At 46.2% G+C, this 24,130-nt stretch overlaps 1 protein-coding gene across 1 annotated transcript in view; it reads left to right on the top strand.

Moving 5' to 3' along the window:
- The window catches only part of GPC4 (glypican 4), a gene marked incomplete at its 5' end in the record, with an annotated part of 68,531 nt that overhangs the window by 13,493 nt on the left and 30,908 nt on the right, over positions 1–24,130 (top strand). The window contains one exon of the mRNA XM_084212980.1: positions 17,080–17,238. Within this exon, the coding sequence (XP_084069106.1) occupies positions 17,080–17,238 (159 nt within the window). The remainder of the gene's footprint in view (positions 1–17,079; positions 17,239–24,130) is intronic.

The following is a 24,130-nucleotide window of genomic DNA, read 5'->3' as shown; positions in this document are numbered from 1 at the left end:
GAGGCTGCCCATTGCTCCTCCAGGCTTTTTTTAGCTGCAAACTTTATTTAATGGACTATTTCTTCTGATGGAGGGAGCCAGGACACAGCAGTGGCTGTGGGGAGGGAGGGGAGCTCCTCTTCCTGCTTCAGAAAGACTAACACAACTGGTAAATCCATCCCATCCTTCTAATCAGCCCTCCCCTCCCTGGGGCTCACAGTGCCAGGGCTGTTTACCTTCCTGCTGGTGGATGTCAATGGGAGGTGGATGGCAAAGGTCCTGTTTGCACTCCCTGCTCCCCCCAGGTTGCTCAGGGCTGTGCTTAAGGAGACAAAATAAACCCCTTCACTGCCTGCCAGCAAAACCTCAGTGCAACTGTCCCCTGGTGCAGTTGGGTGCTGTCAGCCCAGTGTGTTGTTTTCCCATCCCACCGAAGCTGTTTGCACAAGCCCAGGTGCTGTTCAAGGGAGGAGATCAAAGTTGGGGTCTGCAGGTGGACAGACTGTGCAACACCAGGGCTGTGGTGTCTCCCAAACTTGATTCTTCCAAAATACCTAAGAAAATGTGACCCTGTGCCGTGTTCCCATGTGGGGCAGCAATGAGAATGTGAAATGTGTTTGGGAGGAGGGTAGGGAACTCAAAAAGCTTTAATTTTCAAAGGTTGAAGTGGCCTCCTGCATTCTCCTGTTGTCATCTGAGATGCTGCTGTCCCTCCTGGCAGGGATCTGCTCAAACAAAGGTGGCAGCACAGAAATTGGCTTGGGAATTGTTGCAGAGATGTTGGGATTTCTCTGTGCTGTAGAGAGGAGGAGGAGTGCCCGTGTGAAGCTGGCGGCAGATAAGGCTGGAGTTCACAGCTGCCCCAAGGAGAGCGGGCAAGATAGGGCATTCTGGAGAGGGGGAGAAGGAGGAATTCTTAATTTTGTGATATCCTTATCTTAATCCATTCTCCCCTCTCTTCCTCCCCCCTTCTCGCCTCGCCCGGGGTAGGTTAAACTGCTGAGCCTCGCCTTTTCCACAAACACTGGCAGGCTGCTGGTTCCAGACCCGGGAATACATTGGGAGTCTGTTTCAGCAGCGGGATGGGTTTTTGGACGTAGGTCGTGTTGTGCTAGCAGAACACAGTGCAGTGCTTGTGTGAGCTGGGTGGCTTCTGCAATGGATACCTGGCTGTTGGAAAAGTAACACTTGGTGGGAGTAGCAGTCAAGGGCTTAAAAGCACGTTTTGCAGGTTAGAAAATCTTATTTACAAATTCGGCTGTGGTCTTAGCTCTGAGGTGTTTTGTTGAAGGGGAGATAAAGTAGGGAGGTGGGAGATGTAGGAGATGCCTGTGCTCCTGTCTCAGTGCTGCTACTCCCTGGGGAGGAGGCAGTGACCCCACTATTGGGATCTCAGGGCAAACGTCCTGCCCTGTGCTTGGGGTTGGTGTCTCTTACCTCTCCAGGCACCATCCTTTTCTTTTTCTTTCAGGGGGATTGAATCTGGAGCTGTGCCTCTAGCTCGAGGAAGGATTTTCACTGACACCCTCCCTCTGTATGATGGCCCAGTTTTAGGGAGTTTCAAAGGTCCTGGGCAAGTAGCACCGTGGTTTTTTGGCACTGGACGTCCCCTGCCTCCTGTTGTGCTGCTTATTTGCCTTTCTCCATGTGTTGCTTCAGCCTTGACCATGTGCATTTCTGGAGGTTTGTCTTATTTACATGAACAGTTCTCGGAAAGTTCAGCTGAAAAGCAGCTTTTTCTTCCCTGGAAACAGCCAGGAACCACTAGTGTGTGATCTTTGTGTATAAAGTTGCCTTTCTCTGATTATAAACAGTGGCCCTAGGATGGATGTGTGGTGGGCCTGTTTAGATTTAAACCTGACCCACCTCCTCGTTTTCAGTGCTGGCATCCCCTTTGAGCTACGTGTTCTTTCCTGCCTTTTGCAGTAACACATGGTGTGAGTTTTTAACCTTTAAATTTGAAAGTCCTATTAAATTGTGGTGTCCTGCTCTAGGCAGCAGTGTGTAGTTTTTAAATTCTTTTTTTTTTTTGGCCAATGCAATATCAGATTCACAGATTGCTCATTAATTTCCCATGCCTTTCTTCTGATAGTCTGGCAAGCCAAGATAGCCTGATAGCCACAGAGAGCCTATTGCATGTCCCAGTTAGCCCCTGGGAGCTCTGACTGAGGGAAGGGATGAGCTGGGAAGCACAGATCTGTGCTTTGGTCCTGCATCTGCAGTGGAAGAGCTCCTGCAAGATCAAGTTCTGCTGGCTATCCCTCCCAGAGCCCTTCATCTGAGCTTGTTTCCCCAACCCTGCTTTGCATCAGATTGATGTGAGCTAATTATTTCTGAAACCCCTTTAATTGGTGGCTCTTTCTGGTCCAGGTGTTCGTACAGTCATGAGCAGCAGAGTGAAGACCTGGGGCAGAGCAGCATCACCTTTCTTCCCAGGAAGACAGGCTGGATCAAGGGGTTGACAGCAATCCCTGGGGTCACTGATGAAGCAAGAAAGGCCTTTGTGTGGCTTTGTGGGCAAGGCTGGAAAATGCAGCATTCCAGAAGCTTGCTGCTTTACTGAGTGTGCAGCTGTGTACTGAGATGTAGCAAGGGTTCCTCAAAATTGAGTTGTGGCTATGATGCTCTAGAGAGGCATTTCTGGGGTGATGGCAGTGGTTCTTCCAGACTGCTGGAAAGCTGCTCTGCTCTGCTGGAATATTTGGCCCCAAACTGCTCATTGTGCAAGGGACATTGCCCATGTCTGGGCTGAGAATGTTGTCCTGTGCTGGACTAAACTGGGGAGAAAACCAGGGAGCTGAATTGTGGAGCAGCACAAGTGCTCTGCCTTCCCTCTGGTGCCAAAACAGTCTCTGTGTTGCTATGAAAATGTCTTGTGGAAAACTTTCCACTTAGAACTGAAGTCTCATTTATGTCTGCCCAGGACCTGCTCTTGGACTGAGTTTTATTTTCTAAGCAAATGAGACTTTCTGGTCCTTGAGGCGGTGGAAATAACTGCTCCACCAACTCGCAGCCCACCCGGCCTCGGGGGCCTGGGAGCCAGGGGGGGTTTTGGCAGAGGAGATGGTTTCTTCAGCAGGAGCAGTGCAGGGCCAGAGTGGGGCAGTGGGCAGCACAGCTCTCTCAAACTTACTTTGTGAGCCTAAAACTTGGTTTTCAGGGAAACACAGGTCCCCAAATTGCAACCTTCAGAGTACTTCTGTGCTCCCACAGACCCCTGCAGTCGCCCCCAGACTGCAGACTACAAACTGAAAATACTTAATAGGAGCCAAACTTCCTTGAAAAATGTGTGGATGCAAAATTAATTTGAAAAATCTGGCCTTTTGTGTATTTTCTTTCTGCAGTCTCTTAACCTGCTCTAAGTTCTTACATTATCTGCACTGTTACTCTGCCTGGCATGCTCTGCAGGCAGGAGAAGGGCTTATTAATGTGGGTTTTTACACAGATAAATGTGGTTGTGAAGTACTATTGACACATGGAAATGTTGGTGGATGCCTAGAGAAGGATCAGCTGCTTTGTGATAGCTCTGTGCCAGTTCCCTCGTTCGAATATAGTTACGAAACCCAGTTGTAGCAAAGCATGTTGTAAAAAAAAAAAAAAAAAAAGGCATATTTCTGTGGCTTAGAAAGAAGAAAAATCAAACCCAAAACCACACACACCCCTCCTTAGTAAAAGTTTTGCGCACATAGGAAACAAAGGCATCGGCATTTGCTTGTCAGAGCTAATAAAGTTTGCTTGGATCTTAATTTTTCTGCTTGATTTCACAAAGTAATTGAAACTTCCTTTTTGCTGCAAGCCCTTTTCCCCCCTTCTTTTCCCTCTTTTTTTAAAATATTCTTAAAAGAACATCTTTTGGTCAGTGAGTTGATGGAATTTTGCTCAGGAGGCAGGCGCAGTTTGAGCGTACTTTGCAATTGGTCATTCAAAGCTTATAGGACAAATTACTTGTGTCTGCAAGTCATTCCTCCAAGTTGAAAACCACCTAGACCAAATAAACCTTGAACTACAGGTTTTATAGGAGCTTTTGAGCGTGTAAGTGAGGCTTTTCTAATCGCAGTGATCTGATAAAACCTTAAAAACCAGGGTTCCCATAAAGAAAATAGTTCCACTTGAGGTGATAAAAGCCACATCTGGTAAGCTTTGCTTGCTACCTCCTGATGACCTGTGAAACAGCAAATACTGCAGAGGAACAGTCTCCAAACTACTGGTGCCATACCTTCCTGTGGAGGGGATGCGCCAAATAAAAGCTGATTTGAGAGCAAAACCACCAGCCTTTGAAGAAGGAGCCTCTTCTGGCTCATCCTCTAGCTCACATTTGATATTCCAGGATTTGATATTCCACGGTGCCTTGCTGCTTGCCCCCCGGCTGGCACGGCACAGGGAGATTCAGAGGTTCGGATAAGGAGGGGCCTGTGTAATTGAAAGCAAACAAACAGCTAAGACAAAGAAAGAAACATGAAACAGCAAACCCAAAGCCACAAATAGAAAACAGACTTTCCAGATTGATTAGTTCAAATTTGTTTATTTGAAGTCCCAAAAGTTCGCGTTGTCACTCTTTTGAGGTGTCTCTCCAATTTGGCAATATGTTGACCATGTGTTTGCAGATCAGTTTTTCCCAAGAAAGACCCTGGTTTTTGGTCTGTTGGTTTTGCTTTAAACTTTGAATTGAAAGGAGGATTACAAGCTCCAAAGACTGATTTGTAATTGTGACATTCAGGTGCTGCTTTTGAGGTAATTACATTCTGTTAAACTTTTGTTTCATGGAGAATTTTGCTTGGGCACGTACTTAGTGGTAAGATGTGCTGCTGATTTCCCAGGTTTTTTCCCAGACTTAGGAAGACTGATGCACTTACTGGCTTTGGAAATCATTGGAGACCTGAAAAAGTCTGGGTTTACTTTAGTTTTTCAGAGTGTTTTGGACAGAGAGGTGCTTCCTATCTTCAGTAAGAGATCAACAGTACAGCTGTAATATATATATATATATTTTACGGATTTGGCTTAAACACCCTCAAGTCCCCAGACAGAGGAATTACAGCTCCAGCCTATTAACTGCTGGCCATTAATGACTCAGGTCTAAATGCCTTGATTGTGCCTGAGATTTCTAAGCTGAATCTTTGCATAACATTAGCATGGCAGGAATGCCTCCCAAGAACAAACAAGAACTTCCCAGGCCTTCCCCTGCCTCTCCAGGAAGGAATAAGTACATTTTGGGCTGTACCGATACCATCTCGTGCCTCGGTGCTATCAAAGTGGGTGGAAGCTCCCCGCTGCTCTGGTAGCCTGGCTCTGATGTTCTTCCACATCCAGGCACATTGCTTATCTTTAACCAAGGCTTGGATAAACTTCCAAAATAAATGACTGTAGTAGTCCAACTCGGTCTGCTTTGGCGTAGGTTTTCTGGAGTGACTCAAACGTTATACATATGAAAGTAGCTCGACTTCAAACGCCGCTTTTGGACCGGGTTTTCAGAGCTGCCTCCTAAAGCAGCAAAGGGGAACCTTTCCTTGAAGAAAACCTTTCGCTTTTTTTCTCCTATTTAAACCCCCTCTCTCCCCGCTTCTCTTTTCATCCGCACCCTTTGTTCACGTCTGCCTTCCTGATTAAGAACTAATCAGCGAAGATAGATTAGGCCGGGAGCGGAGCGGCCCTCGGGAGCCGCGGAGCTCGGGCGGGTCAGGAGCCGGGAGGCACCGCGGGGTCACCGGCACGGCCGCCGAGGAGGCCGGGGGAGGCCGCCTGAGCCGCGCTCCAGTGCACGGAGGAATGCGGTAACAGGATTTAAAGGAAACGTACAGAACTAACGAGGATTAAGGCTAATTGTCCTACGAGGGGCGGCAGGATGTGGCCGTGCGGGGAGCGGCTCTGTTCTGTGAGGGGGGAAGGCTGGGAGTTAGGAGGGCTCAGGTAGGTTTTGGTTGGTTTAGTTGCCGCGTGGAGGAATTGGAAAATAGGTGGATTGGAAATGGAAATAAAAAAGTTGGGTTCTCCCTTAAAGACATCAAGGCTGTTGGAGCAAGTACTTCTGCAGTTGGTGGGAAGCATCCTCCCAAGGGCTGGCTCTGGCCGTGCCTCGCTGTTTTTGCTGGCTCTGCTCAGCTCTCGCTCCGTGCGCGGAGCTGATGTCCCCTGAGTGTCCCCTGAGTGTCCCCCTGGGGCTTGCAGGAGGCTCTGCTGAAGGGCTCTGCCTGCTACCAGTTTGTGTTGAGGGCTGTTGGAGGTGTTTAGAGGACCCTGCCTCCCCTCGTAGGTCAGGCTGGTTATCAGGTCTTGCAGAAAGGCCACGGGTATCTCTGAGCTTGAATAAGGGGGGATTTAAGAAGCAAAAGCCCTCAGGCTTGGTCCTTAGCAAGCCACAGTGTGTGAAATGCTGTCTGGAGCCAACCATCCATCATCAAGTGGTACTAGAGAGCAGGCAGAGCAAAAAGAGTTACTCACATTGTATTTCTGTGCTTTGGGGAAGATCTGTCCCTGCCTGGAAAAAAGTGAAGTTTGCATGTGTCCCAGCCAGAGGATGATGCCCTTCAAGGCTGCAGGACCCTCTGGGCAAACCCCTCTTTATCTGCCTTTTGTGAAGGGAGGGGATCAGAGTGGGGTCTGCTGGACAGGGTCTGGGGGCACCAGGGGTCTGTGATTCTCAGCAGGTGTGGTTGGACAACTTGCCCAAGCAAACTCGTTCTGCCTTGGGTTTTAGCTGTTCCTGATTGAAGCAGTTCAAAGCTCAGTTTTCTGTCCCGTACAGAGGTGCCTTTGGTGACGCTGGGGGTGTGCAGAGACAGGGGAGGTGCCTGATTTCCCAACTGTTAGATTACAGCTGGACTTCACCACACCTGAGCTCTTAAACCTTGTCATCTTTTTGTTTATACTTCCAGTTACTGCAAGTCCTAAGTCCTGACTGCAAAAGCTCCAAGCAAGCAGTACTCTTGCAAATGGAGAAAATAGGTTTTCCCTCCAAAGGGAGGAAAAAATATCTGTCTCTGGGGCGCACTGCCACCCTCAAAGCAGCCCTGCCACCTCCTCCTTGGCTGTCACACACACACACACACTGCTTCAAGATACGATTTCTGATTTCTTCTGGCAGAAGCAGCAAACTTGAATTTTTAGTTGATGCCTCTTATCAGAGCTCTCCTTTTTCACTGGGTGGTCAGTGTTCTCCCCTTGCTTTAAAGCTGTGCTGCTGTTGGCCTTGTGTTTATCTTACTGGGGAGAATACTCCTGTGGAGATGGTCGCGTGCCAGGAAGGAAGGGATGTAAAACAGCTTTGAGTGACACATCCACCAAGGGCAGCAGAGTTAGAATTCTATGCTCACATCCTGAAAATGATGCAGAGCTGCTGGCACCCTCTGATCAGAGCAGGGCAAACCAGGCTGGCACATCTGGGGCTGTATTTCCCCCAGTGCTCCTGAGTGCATAGTGTTAGAACCGCCCCAAACCTTACTTCAACTACACACTTCCAGGAGGAGCACTCTGTGCAGCAGCCTCCCTACATCTGTCACCAGACACAAAATAACATACTCCATTTTCCAGTGTGAATTATTTCCCATTCTAAAGGCTTATGCAACCAGAGTCAGCTTTCCTTTCTTCCCTCCTCAGAGCATTAGTAACTCTGCTAGGATCTCATACCTAAAAAGCACCAGAAGAGTGAGCACACCCCATATTCCCTAACTCAGGTCCTCACCATGAAGGTCAACAGCCAGCACCCCTCTCCACCCAGGCCTGGCGCTCCAGCCCTTTCAGAGTCACAGAAGATGTTGGTCCTGGATTCTACTATCATGGATTCTCATTCCCACCTGAACCTTTTTTTCCAGCCACACAGGATTTTTTAAGCAAGGAGATGTCTTCACCATGTAGTCAGCTCCCTAAGCTGACTGGTAGGGTTATGGAAGTACCAGAGTTTAGCACCATGTGCCAGCATGCACTATATTTAACATCCCACCCAATTAGCAACCGTTTTATAAAAATGGTTTATTTGCCTTATTAATGTTAAAGCCACTTGTTTCCCCTGCACTTCCACTTAGGTTATTAATCAATGTGCATTTTAGTTTTTTGCTGATTACTCTAATGGCACAAAAAAATTCCCCAGACTCACAGAGAAAGCTTATAATAGTGAAATGATTTTTTTTTTTTTTGCAAACTTGTCAAGCAGTCAAAATACACTCTTTGATACCCAAACCAAAGCCCTTTCACCTACGCTTAACAACAGTGAACTATTTTCAGTTGAGCTTTACTGCATCTCTTAACTCAGCTGCTAATCCATCTTGCAGGCACAGGAATGGCAGTGCACACAATACCTCAGTGACATACCTCCCTTCAACACAACAAATAATCCTAATTATTTCCATAGCGTGTACCTACAGTTACTTAAAATATCGTATACAACCGAGGTCTGTCTGGCTTCTATTTTTCCATTTTGCTTTGTTGACAGCTTTGGGTTCCCAAATTTACTGCCAAGAGGGTCAGGGAGTGCAGAGAACAAGAGAGATTTATATCCATGTGTGTACATTTAGCCAAATGCACATTAAGAAACTTAATTTTCTACTGGAAAGAGCAACTTAGGACACAAAGAGGGCTCTTGCATCCACCCACCCAGGTCCAAATAACCACTGCAAAGCTCATCCTGGACCTGATGACAGAGGCAGTCCCTGAAGGACCAAGTCTGGGTAAATGCTGTCTGCTGAGGTCAACCAGAGTGATTTTGGAACATCCCTCCTGGGCAGGGATAGACCAGGAGAGCCGTTCCCACACTCCTAACCCAGCTCTTCAGCCCCAAACAAAAGGCAAAGATCTGTTTCTGCTCTCCACAGCAGCCCAGAGAAGCATCATTGGTCAGCTGAGATCCCCTCCTGCCCAGCTCTCAAACTGAGGTTGGGGCTATGGGAGAGGTTCAAGGACCAAACCCAAAAACTCTCTTCAGCACATCTGGGCTGGGGACTTGGCCCTTTGCAGCAGATATCTAAGCAAGGAGGATGCAGGATCTTGCCTTCAGTGAGGTTTAAAGAGTTCATTAGAAGCTAAAACCCAGCTCACCTGAGGAAAAATACCACCACTGCTTCGTTTCCACAGCACAGCCAACAATTTCCTACCCAACAGGGTGGCCCAAATACTGCAAGGTTTTACACCCTGGAAAAATATGCCATGATAGAGCCTGCTTTCATTCCAACAAACAGGATATTGAGTCAATTAGTGGCATACCAAACACTAACCAGACAGATGAAGATAATACATTTCTGCAAACATCAAAAGAGAGAGAAACCACACAAAGACCTGAATATACAAATAAGGCGAGGGGGAAAAAAGAATATTAAAATATTACATAATTAAACTTATTATTTAAGCAAATCTGAAAAGGAAATAACTCTGGCTAACTAGAGGATTCTCTCTGGCTCTAGCTAAGACAGAAACCTTCAATGGAAACCAAGAGTTGTTACTTAATTAAAAAAACAAAACCAAAAACCCTCCATGGTATCTCTGGGTGAGAACTTAGGAAATGCAAATTCTCTTTATTATCACTAAATTCTTTAGACATGAAATAGTTCTCATAACATGTCTACCTACACATACTAAGTAAGTGGTGTTATACAAGGGACAAGTTGTGCTGAAAATTATTGTTCTTTTTTTCTCACTCCTCTGGTGAGGAGATTGGATACAGATTATAGATCAGCCCCCCACCAGGATGACTGAGCCCCTCTAGCAGCTACCAAAGAACATGTAAAAAGCCCAATACCTGCAGGTAAAGGTAACTCTGACCTTTACCTAAGGGTAAAGTCACAGGAAAAAGAAGTAGCATACAGCCAACAGATTTCAAAATCAACAGAGATTGGCCAGCAGATTATACTGGGGTAATCCAAAAAACCTCACCAAGTATAATTTCATGCAATTAAAGGGGGAAAAACGGGTGGAGGAGAAGAGAATCCATTTGGAATGGCAAATACACAGAATTACTGAAGTCTCAGGCACAAGGAACAGCAAATAGAAGAGATCTGGCTGGGAGACAGTCACTTTTGTTGTGAGACTTTTTTTTTTCCTCAAATCCCCTGCTAAGAAGGCAAAACAAAGCCAAAAACCTGCTTGTTTGTATTTATTTTTCCCCTCAAGCTTTCGGCTATTTCCCCTCAAGCAGCCTCTGACCAAAACTGATTCCATCACAACCAATGTCATTTAAATTGGAATATTTTTCCTTTTCAACATTTTCTCCCTCTACTTTTGGCCCCTCTCCCTCTGCATGCCTCAGACCCTCCACCAAGCACCTCCAGGGATGCTCACACCAGTGCTGGGTGGCACCACACATGGGCAGGCAGGAAAAAAGCAGGAATATGCCACTGGCAACCACTTTTCCAGTAATTTTTTCCTTTTCAAACGCGGCTGATCCTAGTGTCAATGCACAAAAACACATTTCAGAGCCACACAGTAGGCTCTTGTGAGATGCACCCAGGCTCACCTATTTGTGCCAACAGTCTGGTCATCCACTAGGAAGTCCCAGATCTGGTGGTGGATGACCCTGGTGATTCTGAGGATCATCCTTTGTGTGGAAAAGTATCCCTATAAAATTACAAAAGCAACTCAGAAGGATGTAAGACACCCATGGTTTTGTGGAGACACTTGATGAGACAGATCTCCTCAGCCAAGAGCTGCACTACCATGGGAAGCCACTGTTCTCCCAGTTGGTGGCAAGGCAACCATATTTCAAGGCAAGCAGCACTGTCCCAAGGCACTGGAACTGTGGTTGTGTGGCCAAACCCCCCTGAACATCCATCCCCCTTTCCAATGTTACCAGCTATGCAGGGGCTTCACAGAAGTGAAGCTTTCCTGCTTGCACAAGCAAAACCACGACACAAAGCAGAGCTACCATTTCCATGAGTTCCACTGCAGTAAGAGCACTAAAGGCATGCAAACTGGCAGCTGTGACCCAAGCAAATTTTTTTTTTAAAACCCCAAAACCTAAAGATGTTTTTAATTCCTCAAATAAGAAACAAAGCTCGTGGAATTCAGCCACAATTTCCTGTTTTTGACTTAAAATAAAATTTAAAAAAATATCCCAGGCTTTATACAAACAATAATATAATCTATAAATTGGAACACAAGAGACATGTTAATTAACTTCCAGAGAGATTAATTCCCTATTGCAGGATCCAAAAATAGGAACTGTGGAACCTGCTGCAATTCTGAGACCAGCTTTACACAGAAGAGAAGGGTAAAAAAGAAAACAAGAAAGAAACAAATAAACCCAAACAAAAACACAAGACCAACTACAAACACCTATATTAAAGGGCAGTGCATGAATAAATACACAAATATCTGGGAAGCCGCAGAGCGATGTTTTCCACTTGTAAGGACACGCTCCTTCACCCTGCCTTGAGTAGTTTTGGGCAGGGAGAAGAGTAAGCTGAATGCAGCGGCTCAGCAGAGAGCAAGGATCAGCCAGGGCCACACAAAAGTCTAAAAGTGGCACGGACAGGAGGACTGCTTTTACTCGCCTTGCTTTGATAGCAAAAGCTTTGTGAGTTCCTTGTCCCACGCAGCTGCAAACGGCAGGGATCTCTTCCCTACAGCACAGACAACCTGGACTTCAGAGCAGAGCACCAACTCCTTATCTCCTTCTTCCTGGTGCCCTGCATGCCACCAGCCACCCACACCACAGCACCTGCTGATCCCAGGAGACCCACTCAGGGAGGGAGCAAAAGTGAGCCCAAGCTCCGCACTATTGTATTTGCTGGGAATGTCCTAATGAAGGCAGGAATGATGCATCTGACTCCATGTTCTCAGAAGGTTAATTTATTATTTTATGATACTATATTATATTAAAGAATACTATACTATACTAAAGAAAACAGAAAGGATACTTACTGAATGCTAAAAAGATAATATTGAAAACTCACGACTCTTTCCAGAGTCCCCACACAGCCTGGCCCTGATTGGCCAATGAGACAAAACAACTCACAGCAGAATCCAATGAAACAATCACCTGTGGGTAAACAATCTCCAAACACATTCCACATCAGCAAAACAGAGGAGAAGCAAATGAGATAAAAATTGTTTCCCCTTTTCTCTGAGGCTTCTCAGCTTCCCAGAAGAAAACTCCTGGGCAAAGGGATTTTTCCAAAGAATGCCTCATGGCACCAAGGAGAAGCACACAGCTTAGTGTAATTTCACCTGGAAATATTTAAATGCCAAGACTCTGCATTTTGGCAGTGCTCTTCATTAGCAGGTATCTAACAACAGTGTGGGCAGTGATTGTGCTGGAGCTGTGCTGACATCCTGTAGGGATTACGGCAGCTCCAGTGAAGATGGGCAGGAGCTCATGGTCCATTCCCAGAGGTGCTGAGTGTCCCCAGATCATTTTGTAGCCAGGAAAGCTGGGCATTTTTGGTATTTTGGGTAAGTTGAAGGTGATTGGATTGAGTGGACAGTTCAGTAGCTGTGTCTGTCTGGATGACTCCGCCAGAGTCAATCACAAGCTCATGCTTTTCTTTCTTCTTCTTGCCCCTTGCTAATGCAGGGCTGGAGCAGTGGAGCTGTGCTCAGGGGTGATGCTAGTGTTTCTTGTCATCTTTGTTGGGGGTTTTGTAAAGCCTCGGTAGCATGTCAATTATATGTGATGGGTGGAAGCCTAATATTCTGTGATAATTAGAAGGCAAGTCTAGTGTGAAATTGGATTAGGGTCCAACATTACAGTCTGGGATTCCTTTGGTAGTTGGTTCAGAGGAAGTCATAAAACTCCTTTAAAGATGACACAGGCCCATGTGTGCTAGAGGGGAGGGGCAGAGCACAAGGCTGAAATGCTGGCCCAGCTCTCAGGTTCTCAGCAGTGTTTGCCTCCTGCTCCTCCACCAGCCAGCCTTACCCCAGCCTGATTTCTCACGTGGGAGCAAAGTCCAGCAGTAACGTCTCAGACCATAAACCACTTCTGGCTTGTTTGCTGAGCTCCAGTGAGGGGCTGGGCTGTGTGGGGAGCCTTTTAAAGAAATATCCACTCCTCACCTCCAGCTCCTGAAGCTTCAGCTGGTTTTTCAGTTAGCTGTCCTTAAAGTATGAACTTGATTGAGGTGAGGAGAAGCAGGCTGGGAAAGCAAGCTAGACACCCAGAAACAGCATTTTGAAAAGGTCTTGGAAAATTGTTTGTTAAAGAGAACTGCTTTTCGATATCATGTAGCCCCTGAGTTTGCACTGCTCACTTACTCATTTGATGAAAACTTGTTTTTCAACACATTGCAAAATAGTTACTTGATTTGGAAGAAATTCTGTGTGCTTGGAGTCTGCTAAATGCAGTGTTTCTGTAATAGCTTAAATCATAAGTTTGCAAGATTTCCTTTCTATGCACATTTGCTTGGATGTACAGATGGTAATGTCATGTACCATCACATTTGTCTTTAAACAACCACCTCCATTCCCCAGAGGTGTGCTGTTAACCAGCCAAGGAGCAAGTATCTTCCATAATTTTTGGTCCTTCATTTCTCTCTCTGTACTTGTATGTATCATAAAATAAGGAGAAGTCTTGCTGCAACAGGCCATGAGAAAGATCTGCTGCAAATCCACGTCAAGCTGTGGTGATGGTGTGCATATGCAGTAGATATTTGGAGTCAATCTCTGCTACTTGAGCTCTTTTTGCCATGCAGCTCCCGATGTGATGATTGCACACCCTGCCAAACAATTCAATAAAAAACCTAACTTGAAAGGAGGCTGTGGCAGAGTTATGTTTTTGCTGTGCTCACATGGTGATAAATTACAAAAGCTGCCGAGGTTTTCACACTCAACAGTAGATGAAGAGTTGCCTTGTATGGGCATTATTTGATGAGTTTTTACTTGGGAAATAATTATTGCCGAATGTGTCCTTGACAGTGAGCGCGCACCACGGGCGTTCTCTACATAATATACATAAACATTAGATCTCTGCTAAGTATGCCTAAAACCACATCTTTTTCACTCATTTTTCTTCGAGGAGTTCACTGCCAGTTTGACAAAGGGTGTTGGCTTTGATCTTGGCTCCAGGTTGGTGTTTGTGTGTTCATAACTGGTCCATGCTTACATGGAGCTCTCCAGCCTTCATCCCTTCCATTCCCCTGGTTGTAGGACCGTGGGGTTTGAAAGCTGTCTGATGATGTCTTACATCAGGGTCTGTCTGCATGGGATGATGAGTCCTGTGGATGGATCCTGAATGGATCAACTCTGCTAGCAGATTTAAAAGGCCAGACATGAGATTTCTCTCACACCGTGCCAGTGTTGTTTGGATGTATTCTTAGGGATGTGGTTGTGCTAAGGACAAACCTCTGTGTGGGAAAACTGGGCCCCTCAGTGACTTTCCAGTGGCATCTCCTACTGTGGCACAAGAAAACTGCAAGAAAAGCAGCCCACAGACCTAAACTTTCTGTTTTTTAAATGCTGGGTAGCAGAGTGCATCCTCCTATGATTAGCACTGAGTAGCCAGAGCTCTTCAGCTCCAGACAGAGCTAATTCTTGATCATGAGCCAAGACCACATAGTGCTGACATGACTGAGAAATATCTTCCATAATTAGATTGCTTGGTCATTCATTTTTGAATGTCTGAGTTACATTTTGGAGCATTATTTCTTAATGATCAACCAAATGGGATCTGTGCAAGCTTGATTTACTGTCAGTAGTGCTCTTGCTTGGCTTTGCACGTGTGTCCTGGGGAGGCACTGTCAAATCTGGGACAAAGGGGATTAGAGGAAATGATTTTGCTTTGTAACATTAGGTTGGATGGTAACTAGTTCAATAATGTTAATAGATTTGAAACAGATACCTGTATTTGAGAAATACAGGGCCTTTTTAAATAACAAATAAGTTGGAGAAGTTGTTAAAACCACTGTGTTAGGGATCACAGGGCATCTGTGGACAGCTTCAGAAGTGTCTGTGAAGTGTGACTAGGAAAAGAAATCCCACTATCAGTAGGTCTGAATTAGCTTTGCTGCTATTCATGGTTTATGTTGTGTCAGAGTCTTAGTCCTGTATTGGAATTGGAGCAGGGATTCAAGGTGAAATAAAGCAGTGGTGCTTGGGCACTTTCTTATTTCGATGCTTGCTGGTAAGGTGGGCTCAGAGAGGAGGGCCCAGGAATGTTCTAGAATGGATTTAGTGGGCAGGATGTGAAAATCTGGATGCACCCCTTCCTCCTTTTTAAATTACTTAAGAAGCTACCTGGAGCTTCCTCTCTTGGAGCCATGTATTTGCTGCTGGAGGTAATCCTCTGAGACAGAAGGAAGTAGTCTGGGAAAAAAAGATAGATCTGTAAGGAGTCAGTGACATTTTTCTGTGTTTTCTGAAAGCTGTGCTTAAGCAGATTTTCTGCTGCTTCCTGTAGCAGACTTTGAGCTTTCCATAACTGAAGAGCAGAGGATGGTCTTGTGCAATAAATTAGCTGTGTCAGAATTATCTGCTGGTCAAGGTCTCTCTGTAATGCTACAGAAAACAAACAAACCCTGTAGTGCAACAGGGAAATAGATTTTAGGAGGAGAGGTTCTTAGGATTTATATATATATAGAGAGAGGGACAGATAAAAATATTTGTGTCGCTTTTTAAGATGGCCCTGAAGTGTCTGTAAGGAGACACACTGACCTTTCTGGCTAGGAAGCCATGCACAGTGATACAAAGGTTCACTACCTGGGCAAAAGGTATTGTTGAGAAGTCTTGCACAAGGCAGGCAGAGCATCAACCTGTTGTGTTAACCATGGGCAGGCTTTGAACTGTCCAAAACCTGCTTTTGTTTCTCTAAACCCAGTTTTGATGCTCTAGCAGGTAGGATGGATGGCTCTTCCTTAAATGTGTGGTGCACTGCCTGTCAGGAAGATGTTATTTTCTGCATGGGGGCTGACAAGTCCTTTGCAGCTCTGACAGTGAGTCTCTGAACCTCCATGGTGGTTGGAGGTCCTTGGTGACTTCCAGGGTGGGAGCAGGCAGGGAAGAGCTTTCCCTTCTCCATCTGTTTCCTCAGAATGAAGGATGAGGTCTGGCAGCAGGGTGTGAAATGGGAGAGAAGGCGGCAGCTTACATGCTGGCTGTGTCTTTTAAAATACCATCTTACTTGGAAGCATGAGTTTCTCATCCTGACTGCTTGTTTTGATCGTATCTTCTGTGTTGACAAAGATTTGCACAATTTGCCCAAGTTTGAACCATTTCAGCATCAGCCCACCTGCTTTGTGTTGGTGCTGCGTTGTGGGGCCTGTCAGAGGGCTGGAGCTGAGGACTGCTGTGCCAAGGGTTTATCTTGGCCCACAAAACTTGACAATGGCATTTTATGGGTGGTGCTGGAAGGGGGCAGCTTCATCCCACACTGCTGCAAGGCATCAAAAAGTAAATTATATGGGTCCAGATCCTATGTCCAGATTGTCTGAGAGATTTTGAAATGGAGCTTTTGCAGATACTGAAACACTTGGTGATGATCCCTCTGACCAAGTCAGCCAGATGAGTGATGACCAGATGACTCTTAGGAAATAATTATCTTAAGGAAAAAAAAAATCTGTTTGAAGTCTCCAAAAACAAACCCGCTATTTCCTCCAGGATGATGACAGAAAACTGCAGAATTAGGAGTGAGGAAATATGAAGCATTTTCATGAGCCATTGCATAAAGCAAGTATAATTTAGTGTCAAGTGACAGCTGTGCTTCTGAGAGAGACTACTTCTCCTCTGATAATTGGACTGGGGAGGGGTGAAGAAAAAAGCACTTACCTGGACAAAAAGGGCCATTGCCACTGATGTTGTGTATTAACTGAATGAACTGTGGAAGTATTCAAAATACTCAGCAAAAACTTTGTGCAAGTTGCCATATATAATATATCTATATACAGGTTAATTTTCTGGTTCTTCAAATTATATTGTACAGAATGAGTATCTCTTTATTCTGTTTATTAACTGAATAAACAAAAGGACACTTTTTAATGTTCTCTCAGAAACGCAAGGTTTTTACAAGCGTTGCTATGAAGTTTCTCTAAGTAATCAGGTTTTGATGTGCTTGGCCCAGTGCTCGCAGCGGGGGGATCTCCTGTGAAGTAAATGGTGCTGCAAATCTTCACACACCCTGCCTCATGAGACCTCTTTTCTCTGGCACAGAGAGCCCTTTTAACTTGGGATATTTTCTTCTCTGCTTTTCAGGTGACCACTTGAAAGTCTGCTCACAAGGCTACACATGTTGCTCCCAAGAAATGGAGGAGAAGTACAGTCAGCAGAGTAAACATGACTTCCGAAACGCCGTCGTAGAGCTTAGCAATCACCTACAAAACATGTTTAGTTCCCGATACAAGAAGTTTGATGGTAAGTGCAGAGACCTTGAACTTGCTCTCCTTGGGATAAAAATGTGAAAAATCTCCATCCTGTTGTTTCTGTGCAGTTTTTCTGCTCTGTCTCCCCCTTTGCTGGGAAAGTTCATGACTCGGCTCAGAGGGCAGAGCATGCCTTGTTTTGCAATCCTGTGAGAGGGAAGTATTTGCTGATTATGGCTGCTTGTTTCCCAAAGAGAGAGATGTTTCTTTCTGATTAATCTTTTGAAAAGCCATTTTGCTCTAATGTAAGATTGCAGTTGGTTTTGTTGGTACATCCCCGCAGCGCGCATAATTGTAACGTGCACGTCTTGCAGCCCCGATCCACAACAATGCTGCTCTTTCCCAGCACGTTGTGAGCCCACAGGATTTGTATCCATCTCACTTTTAGCCTTTGGGGCTAAGCAGAGCAGCAGATAAACACAGTGGTTTTGTGTGGAGGCCGAGGGTTCAAGTGTGATGCAGGGTCAGAACCATAATGAACAAGTCTCGGCTGCATTCCCATCGCTGGAGTGATGCTAACTGCTGACAGATAAACAAATGACTGGTCTCGGTATTGCCCTTGGGTCCACATGTGTCCTGTCAGACTGGCTCTCCATAGGGCATGCCTGGCTCATGGGAGCTGCAGGAAGAAGCTCCCTTTGGAGCTAGCTGGCACACAGCCAGCACTGCCCACCTTGTAGCCAGGTGCTTTTCCTTTGAGAGCACCTCTGCAAACAGCTGAAGTCGATGCCTGGACACTGGGCACAGCACCTGGCTGAGGTCCCAGGGCATTTTTTAGTTTGCTTCTGAGTTCTTGGTTGTTCCAAGTGGGGCTTCAGTGCTCCTACAAAGGAGCCCCCTCCTACACTGCAGGCCCCAGTTGCCTGGGCATCTGGGAAGGAGGAGCAGGATGTCAGGCTGCTGCTTGGGTTGTCCTTGTTGGCTGGGGAATTGAGGTGACAGCCAGCTGCATATGGAACTATCCGACAACTCAAGTGTACTGGGTTGCCCACATTGTTCTGCTTGTACATCACCATCACACTCTGTGGTAAAGGAGAGTTCTCCTATCAGCTCCTCTGGACATTTGTTCCCTTGTTAGGTCATTGGTTCAACGTGAGTTTTCTATGAATATCCCAAAGCCTATGCTTTGAACCTCCTGGCAACCTCCTCTGCACTACTACAGCAGGTAGCAGCCTCTTGCTTTCAAAAGGGGTTGGCACTAGGGTGAGAGAAAAAATCCCTGGGTATGAAATTGCAGTGAGTCAAAGTAGAATTATGCAATCATCTTGATAGCATCTAAATCTGCTGGCTAAATATTTCCCTCTTAACCTCTGTTGTCTCTACCTGCTGGTACACCAAAGGGGTGATAGAGGGAGAACCAAAGTGTCTAGACTTGCAAGCTTATTAAATGCAGAACAAGACACTTAATGAAATCCAGCCCATAGATAAGCCTGTTCAAAGAGACCAGAGGAGCAGCATCTGCTTCACCTTAAATGAACGACAAGGCTTTTTGAAATGCTGCATTGGAAACAAAGAGCATGCACGGGTCACTGCATTAGCATCTCTGACGTGGAGCAGACATCCTGAGAGGTGCATCTGCCCCTTTGTGGGGGGAGGGATGGCTGCACGGGGACATTAAGCCAAGCTGAGATGGATGCCTGTCCATAAGGCTTCAAAAGCATAAAGCATAAGGCTTCAAAATAGTTGAGCTTTGGAAAGGAGCCTGCACAAGCTATTCTATCTGTGTTCTGTGGCTCTCCTGTCAGTCCCTCAGAGCATATTCTGTGCTGGTCTCACTCTCACTTTAGCCTGGGAAGTCCTTGACTAGCAAGTCTGGAAGGGGATGGTGTTGTTCCGCTGTTCCTGAAATCTGGGTTTGGTGTGCCTGGCCTGTCCCTCAAGGGTGTGTCTCTGCTTCATCTGAAACTAATGAACGAGAATTGGCAACCTCCTCAGCCTGTCCCAAAGCCTAATGACTCTGTCTTTGAGTGCTAATATCAGAAGTAAATCTTCATTTGCTGCAGACAAAGCTGATTTAGGGATTTTTTTAATCTTACCTGGGGTGGAAGTAGAGATGAACTGATTACCACCCTCCATCATTTACCTCTTAGGAGGCTTTTAATCATGAGTGCCTCTCTCCCTCCAGCCCAGTCACCTGGAGGCTGAAGGCACACCTTCCTCCTGATTGCTGGAGCAGGTTGAGGAGTCTCCTCACTCAGGTCCTTAGGCTCTTCTGTAGAAATGTTGGGAGTTCCATGCCCTAGACTGCTGTGTTTTGTTTATTTAAGAGCCTACTGTTGAATGTTTGGCTGCTTGTGGGATGGCATTTCCTTCCTTTGGTGTTGGTGCTTGGTCATCAGATCAGCTGTGGTCAGTTGTGTCTTGCACATTTGAGTTCCTTTTACCCAGCATGATGCATCCCACACTTTTTGATCTAATGTACCCAAACTACAAGGAGCGGCAATGAAGACCTGTATATTTGTCCTGATCCTTAGGGATGAGACTGGAAGAGGACACAATCCCTTCCAGGGCTGTGTCTGCATGGACCCAAGCTCTGATTTTACAATTTGCAGCTCTTCAGGGCTTCTTTATCACTTGTAGCAAAATCCATTCAAATGGAAATAAAACCGGCAAAAATGAGCTGTACACCTTCCTTAGTTTAACATGAAATCCTCTGTGCTACAGCTGTGCAGAGTGACTGGGTAGGCAGCATGAGTTATTACAGAGACCAAATTCAAGTGGAGTGGTCACTTCTCTTGTGGGGTGACACATCCCCAGGCTGCCATCGGCCACTCCAGGGTGCAGCCCAAATGGCAAACCCTGTCCTCCAGCCCTTTGGAAATCTTTGTTGTGGGTTCTCTGGCTGCTGATCTCCCAGTCTTGACATTCAGGTCTGGGAGGAGAGGCAAACCTGTCCTGCCTCCGTTATGTGCTTGACCTTTGCAGCAGTTGCTGCTGCAGAAGGACAGTCCAAGTGGCGGCACATCCTTTGGATGGAGGCTGGGATGCCCTGTGGCTTCTGGAGTGTTTGCTTCAGCTGTTGCTGGAGCACTGTGTGCTGTTGGAACTGTTGCCAGAATTGCTCTGATCTGACACCAAAGCCGTTCAGAAATGGATTATCTCCTCTTAAGTCAGGAGCATGGAACGATCTGCTGATTATCCACCCCCAAAGGGCTGACCAGGAGTCATTTCAGCTCCCAGTGCATAATGTGACAGCATCAGATCTTCCTGTGTGTATTTGGTTTGCAGGCACTGGGAGAACTTGTGAGCTCAGGAGTCCCCTATCTTACATATCCTGTCCAAATATTTGCTTACAGTACAGGTATGTGTGCCCCTGGAGGTCTCTCTTGTTGTAATTTAAACCACTAGCCTGATGCCAGCGTAGCAGTAGGAGATGTATTTTAAGCAGCAAGGGAAATGCTGTTTTGTTAAAATAAAAAATACTTTGTGAGTTACTGGATTCACCTTTTCTAAATTATTTTAGAGGTGAAGATTTGCTGGTTAATCTCAGATATGCTTATGAGCTTCACTGAGAAAATAGTGGGTGAAATTTTCTGGCCATGTTAGTGTCTCCCTCTGTGACAGTAACATTCATGGGAAAGCTGTAACTGACTGTGATGCCATAGAAGCAGCTATAGCAGTCAGGGATTTAAATACCCCCTCCCTTTTTTAAAATAAAATCTCTTGTGCCTTATCTTCACAATTTAGTGCCCTCCCCTACACTCTCTTGGGGATTAATAGCATTATTAGAATTAATGGTGACATTAAGACTACATAAATGCTCGGTTCCATGTATTAAATTCGAACCTTCACCTCTTTTACCCTTTGAGGCTGAAGTTTTCCACGCCAGGGTCTGTGCTAGCCAACAGTGCTTTGGGGAAACTGCTCAGCTGTTTTGAGGAATTGGAGCCAGGACAGGACATAGCCCATAACTCTTCTGCAATGTTTCCGCTGTTCCGTTGCTTCCTAGATAAGATGTTCTTACTTTTCACTTTTTAAAGACACATCCTGAATCTCTTGGAAGATGTAACTGTTGTGCCAAGCCCTTTTCTGGGGGGAAAAAATAGAGGGGCTGCTGAATCCCACAAGCTCCTTGTTTCTCCTGCCCCTGTATTTCACAAGCACTTCTGCTGTTGCACTTAAACCAAGTTGTGTCCCTTTCTTTTGTGCACTCCAGACTTAGGCAAGGCAGCAAACTTCTGCAGCCCTCACTGTACAGGAGGGAAGGAAGTGTGTGAGGGGTCTGTCTCTGGGCTGGGCTGGCAGTAGGTTTGGTATTCCCAATGCCCAGATGACAGAAGGAGTTGTATCAAATGGTACAGCCCACGCCAGCATCTGGGAAGTGATTAAATGCTAAGAGTTCAATTTCTGATCCAATCTCTCTGGATTTTCCATTAGCATTTAAGATAAAACAAATACAGTAGTGTAAAAGGAAACCCTTTAGGGACAATAACTGGAAAGAAACCAAATCCAAGAAGAAGGAGCTGGCCGGGGTCCCTGAGTCCATGGTGCACACAACCCCTCTGCTGTACAGGGAGAGGGCAGAGGGGCTGGAGAGGGATTCCTGTTTGTGGGCTCCTGTTTGTATTGGGCAGGGTAGCTACAGGTACAAAGTGTGATCATGATAAGTATCTTTGAAGCATCCCAGGGTGCCCTTGGCCAAAGTGTGAGCCCTGTGTCACTCCTGGGTACGTGAATTTCTTCCAATAACTGGCATGTGCCTGAATCCAAGAGACTGGTCAGAAGAACATTGGCCAAATAGGTTCCAAGCTCTGTTGAAACTAGAGGAAAAAGCCTGTAATTAATTTCGGAATTTAGTTTTTGTTGTTCAGATAACCCTTTGCTTCCAGCTGCTATCTCCAGGTACTAGTTATCAGGGAGGTGTGCTGGTGCAGTGGGATGCATAGCTGGGATGTATTAATAACTGGGAAGGACACAGAGGGGACAAGAGAAAGCTTTTGGTGGTCTCCTTTCTGCTGCTTCAGGCAGTGTGGAGGCAAACAGTGAAAGATGAGCCCCACAGGTGCCCAGCCTGCTGCTCCTATAGTTAGAATTTGGCAGCCCATCGGGGTGCTCTGCCTTACCAAAATAACTGCCCTTTGGGGACCTTCATCTCACATTAACTCTTTTACTGGAAACTGCCTGTGGGAGCAGAGACCTGGGCCCTTGTCCTGCTCCTTTGGCAGGGTCCCCCCATGTCTGTGGCACCCAGGACCATGGGGTCAGTACTGGCTGCCAGCAAGTTCAAATCTGCAGGAGGCAGCTCCAGGTGTGTTGGCACAGCTGGAGCACTGAGTGGTGGTCCTTTGCTGTGCCACAGTTGCATGGAGTTTGAGCTTCTGAATAAACCTGTGTGGTGGGAGAGCTGTCCCCTTGCCCCCCACCTTCAGGTGAGTGCACTGATGACTATGGCATTGTTAAGGCACAGATAATAGGGTGGTTTGGTCTATGCTGCCACTCACAGTGAGGTGGAGGTGCAGCCTTGTTCTGCCCTTCCCAGAAATGGATAGCACCAAACCTCACACCAACCAGGGCAGAAAATGCTGGGAAGATTTACCTCAAAGAAGCTGTTGTGGAGAAGCAGTCCTTTGGACTTGGTTTCCTTGCTGCTTCCCAAGGATAGGGAGGGAGTCACTGAGGAGAAGCTGGAGGGGGCAACCACCAACACACTTCCTTTAGAAAATCCCACTTGTGGGCTTTTTGTTTGTGCTTTCCCACTCAGTGCAACAGCAGTGAAACAAATTGTCTGCTGTCTGTGCCTTGGAAGTTTGTTTATTCTTTGTTTTTGTTCCACTGGTTCCTCTCCATCTGGAGGTTTTTAAGGAGATACATACACCACCATGATTTTTAGTCTTGTTCGTTGAGAAGGGTGGTGCTTGTCTGACAGTGGTGAGAACCAGACCTCTCTTTTGGGAGGCTTGGAAAGATCCTAAGGTCAAGTTCAGGTTACCACAGAAGTAGGAAATCTCATGGGGTGAGGTGAAGGGGGTTCCTGCCCTGTTGGTTAGGAGAGGAAACAAAATACACTAGATCTTGTAACTAAGCAAAGGCTTCAGCAAGGGGCAAAAGTAGTTAGTATATGGATGTGGGGGAATAAAACACTCTTATGTGATCCCAGGTCAAAGTAGTTTTGCTATTAAGGTCACAGGTAAACTGCTCTTATCCTTTTGGCTTTTTTTCCCAAAAGCAAAGATGCAGGCAATAGGCTTTGTACATGGCTACAGGAAACGTGCCTGGTGCTCTCTGGTTACTAATTGCTGTCAACTGGTCAATGAGCTATTGTTTGTCTGGTTAAAATTAACTCTCTCTTCCTCCTTCCTGCACAAAGGAGCCACCAAGCCTATGTGCATAGCCCTGGTAGCTGCTGCCCTGGATGCCCATTTTGGTGGTGGTGGTGGTTTGGCTTGGGGGTGTGATAACGCATTGGTGCAGGGCTGGAACTATTCTATTAGTGTTTAATGTACTGTAATGTTTTAGTGTCCAGCCACTCTCATGCTGGCTGAACAAATAAGAGGCAGCCCCAGCTGGAAGAGCTCTCTGTGCAAGTGTAATGAGATGAGGGTAACTGAGGTAATGGGAGCAAGAAAGACAACCCCACTGTTCAGTAGTGCAGGCCCTCCTCACACTGACAGCAGTAGGAAGGGAGGCTTGGGAAAGCATGTACCTGTGAAATACCTTAGTGAGTGACCCAGAAAGTTCCTTTGCATTGGGAGGGTGTGGGAGGCAGCCTGGAGGAGCTCACTTGCAGGTGAAATTTGGGCTGGGATATTGGTGTATTGGTACCAAATGGATGTTGGGCAAAGGCTGAAGCACCTGAGACATCACAGGTGTGGCTGAAGAGATTGAGGAATTGGTGCAGTGAAAATTAGGTGTGGGGGGAGAAGAGGGAAGAGCAAATAAAGGAA

Source organism: Fringilla coelebs (genome assembly GCF_963513975.1).
Source record: "Fringilla coelebs genome assembly, chromosome: 11".
In the NCBI taxonomy this organism is placed as follows: Eukaryota; Metazoa; Chordata; class Aves; order Passeriformes; family Fringillidae; genus Fringilla; species Fringilla coelebs.
The sequence above is the reverse complement of the archived record's forward strand: the minus strand, read 5'-3'. Positions and strand labels throughout refer to the sequence as shown.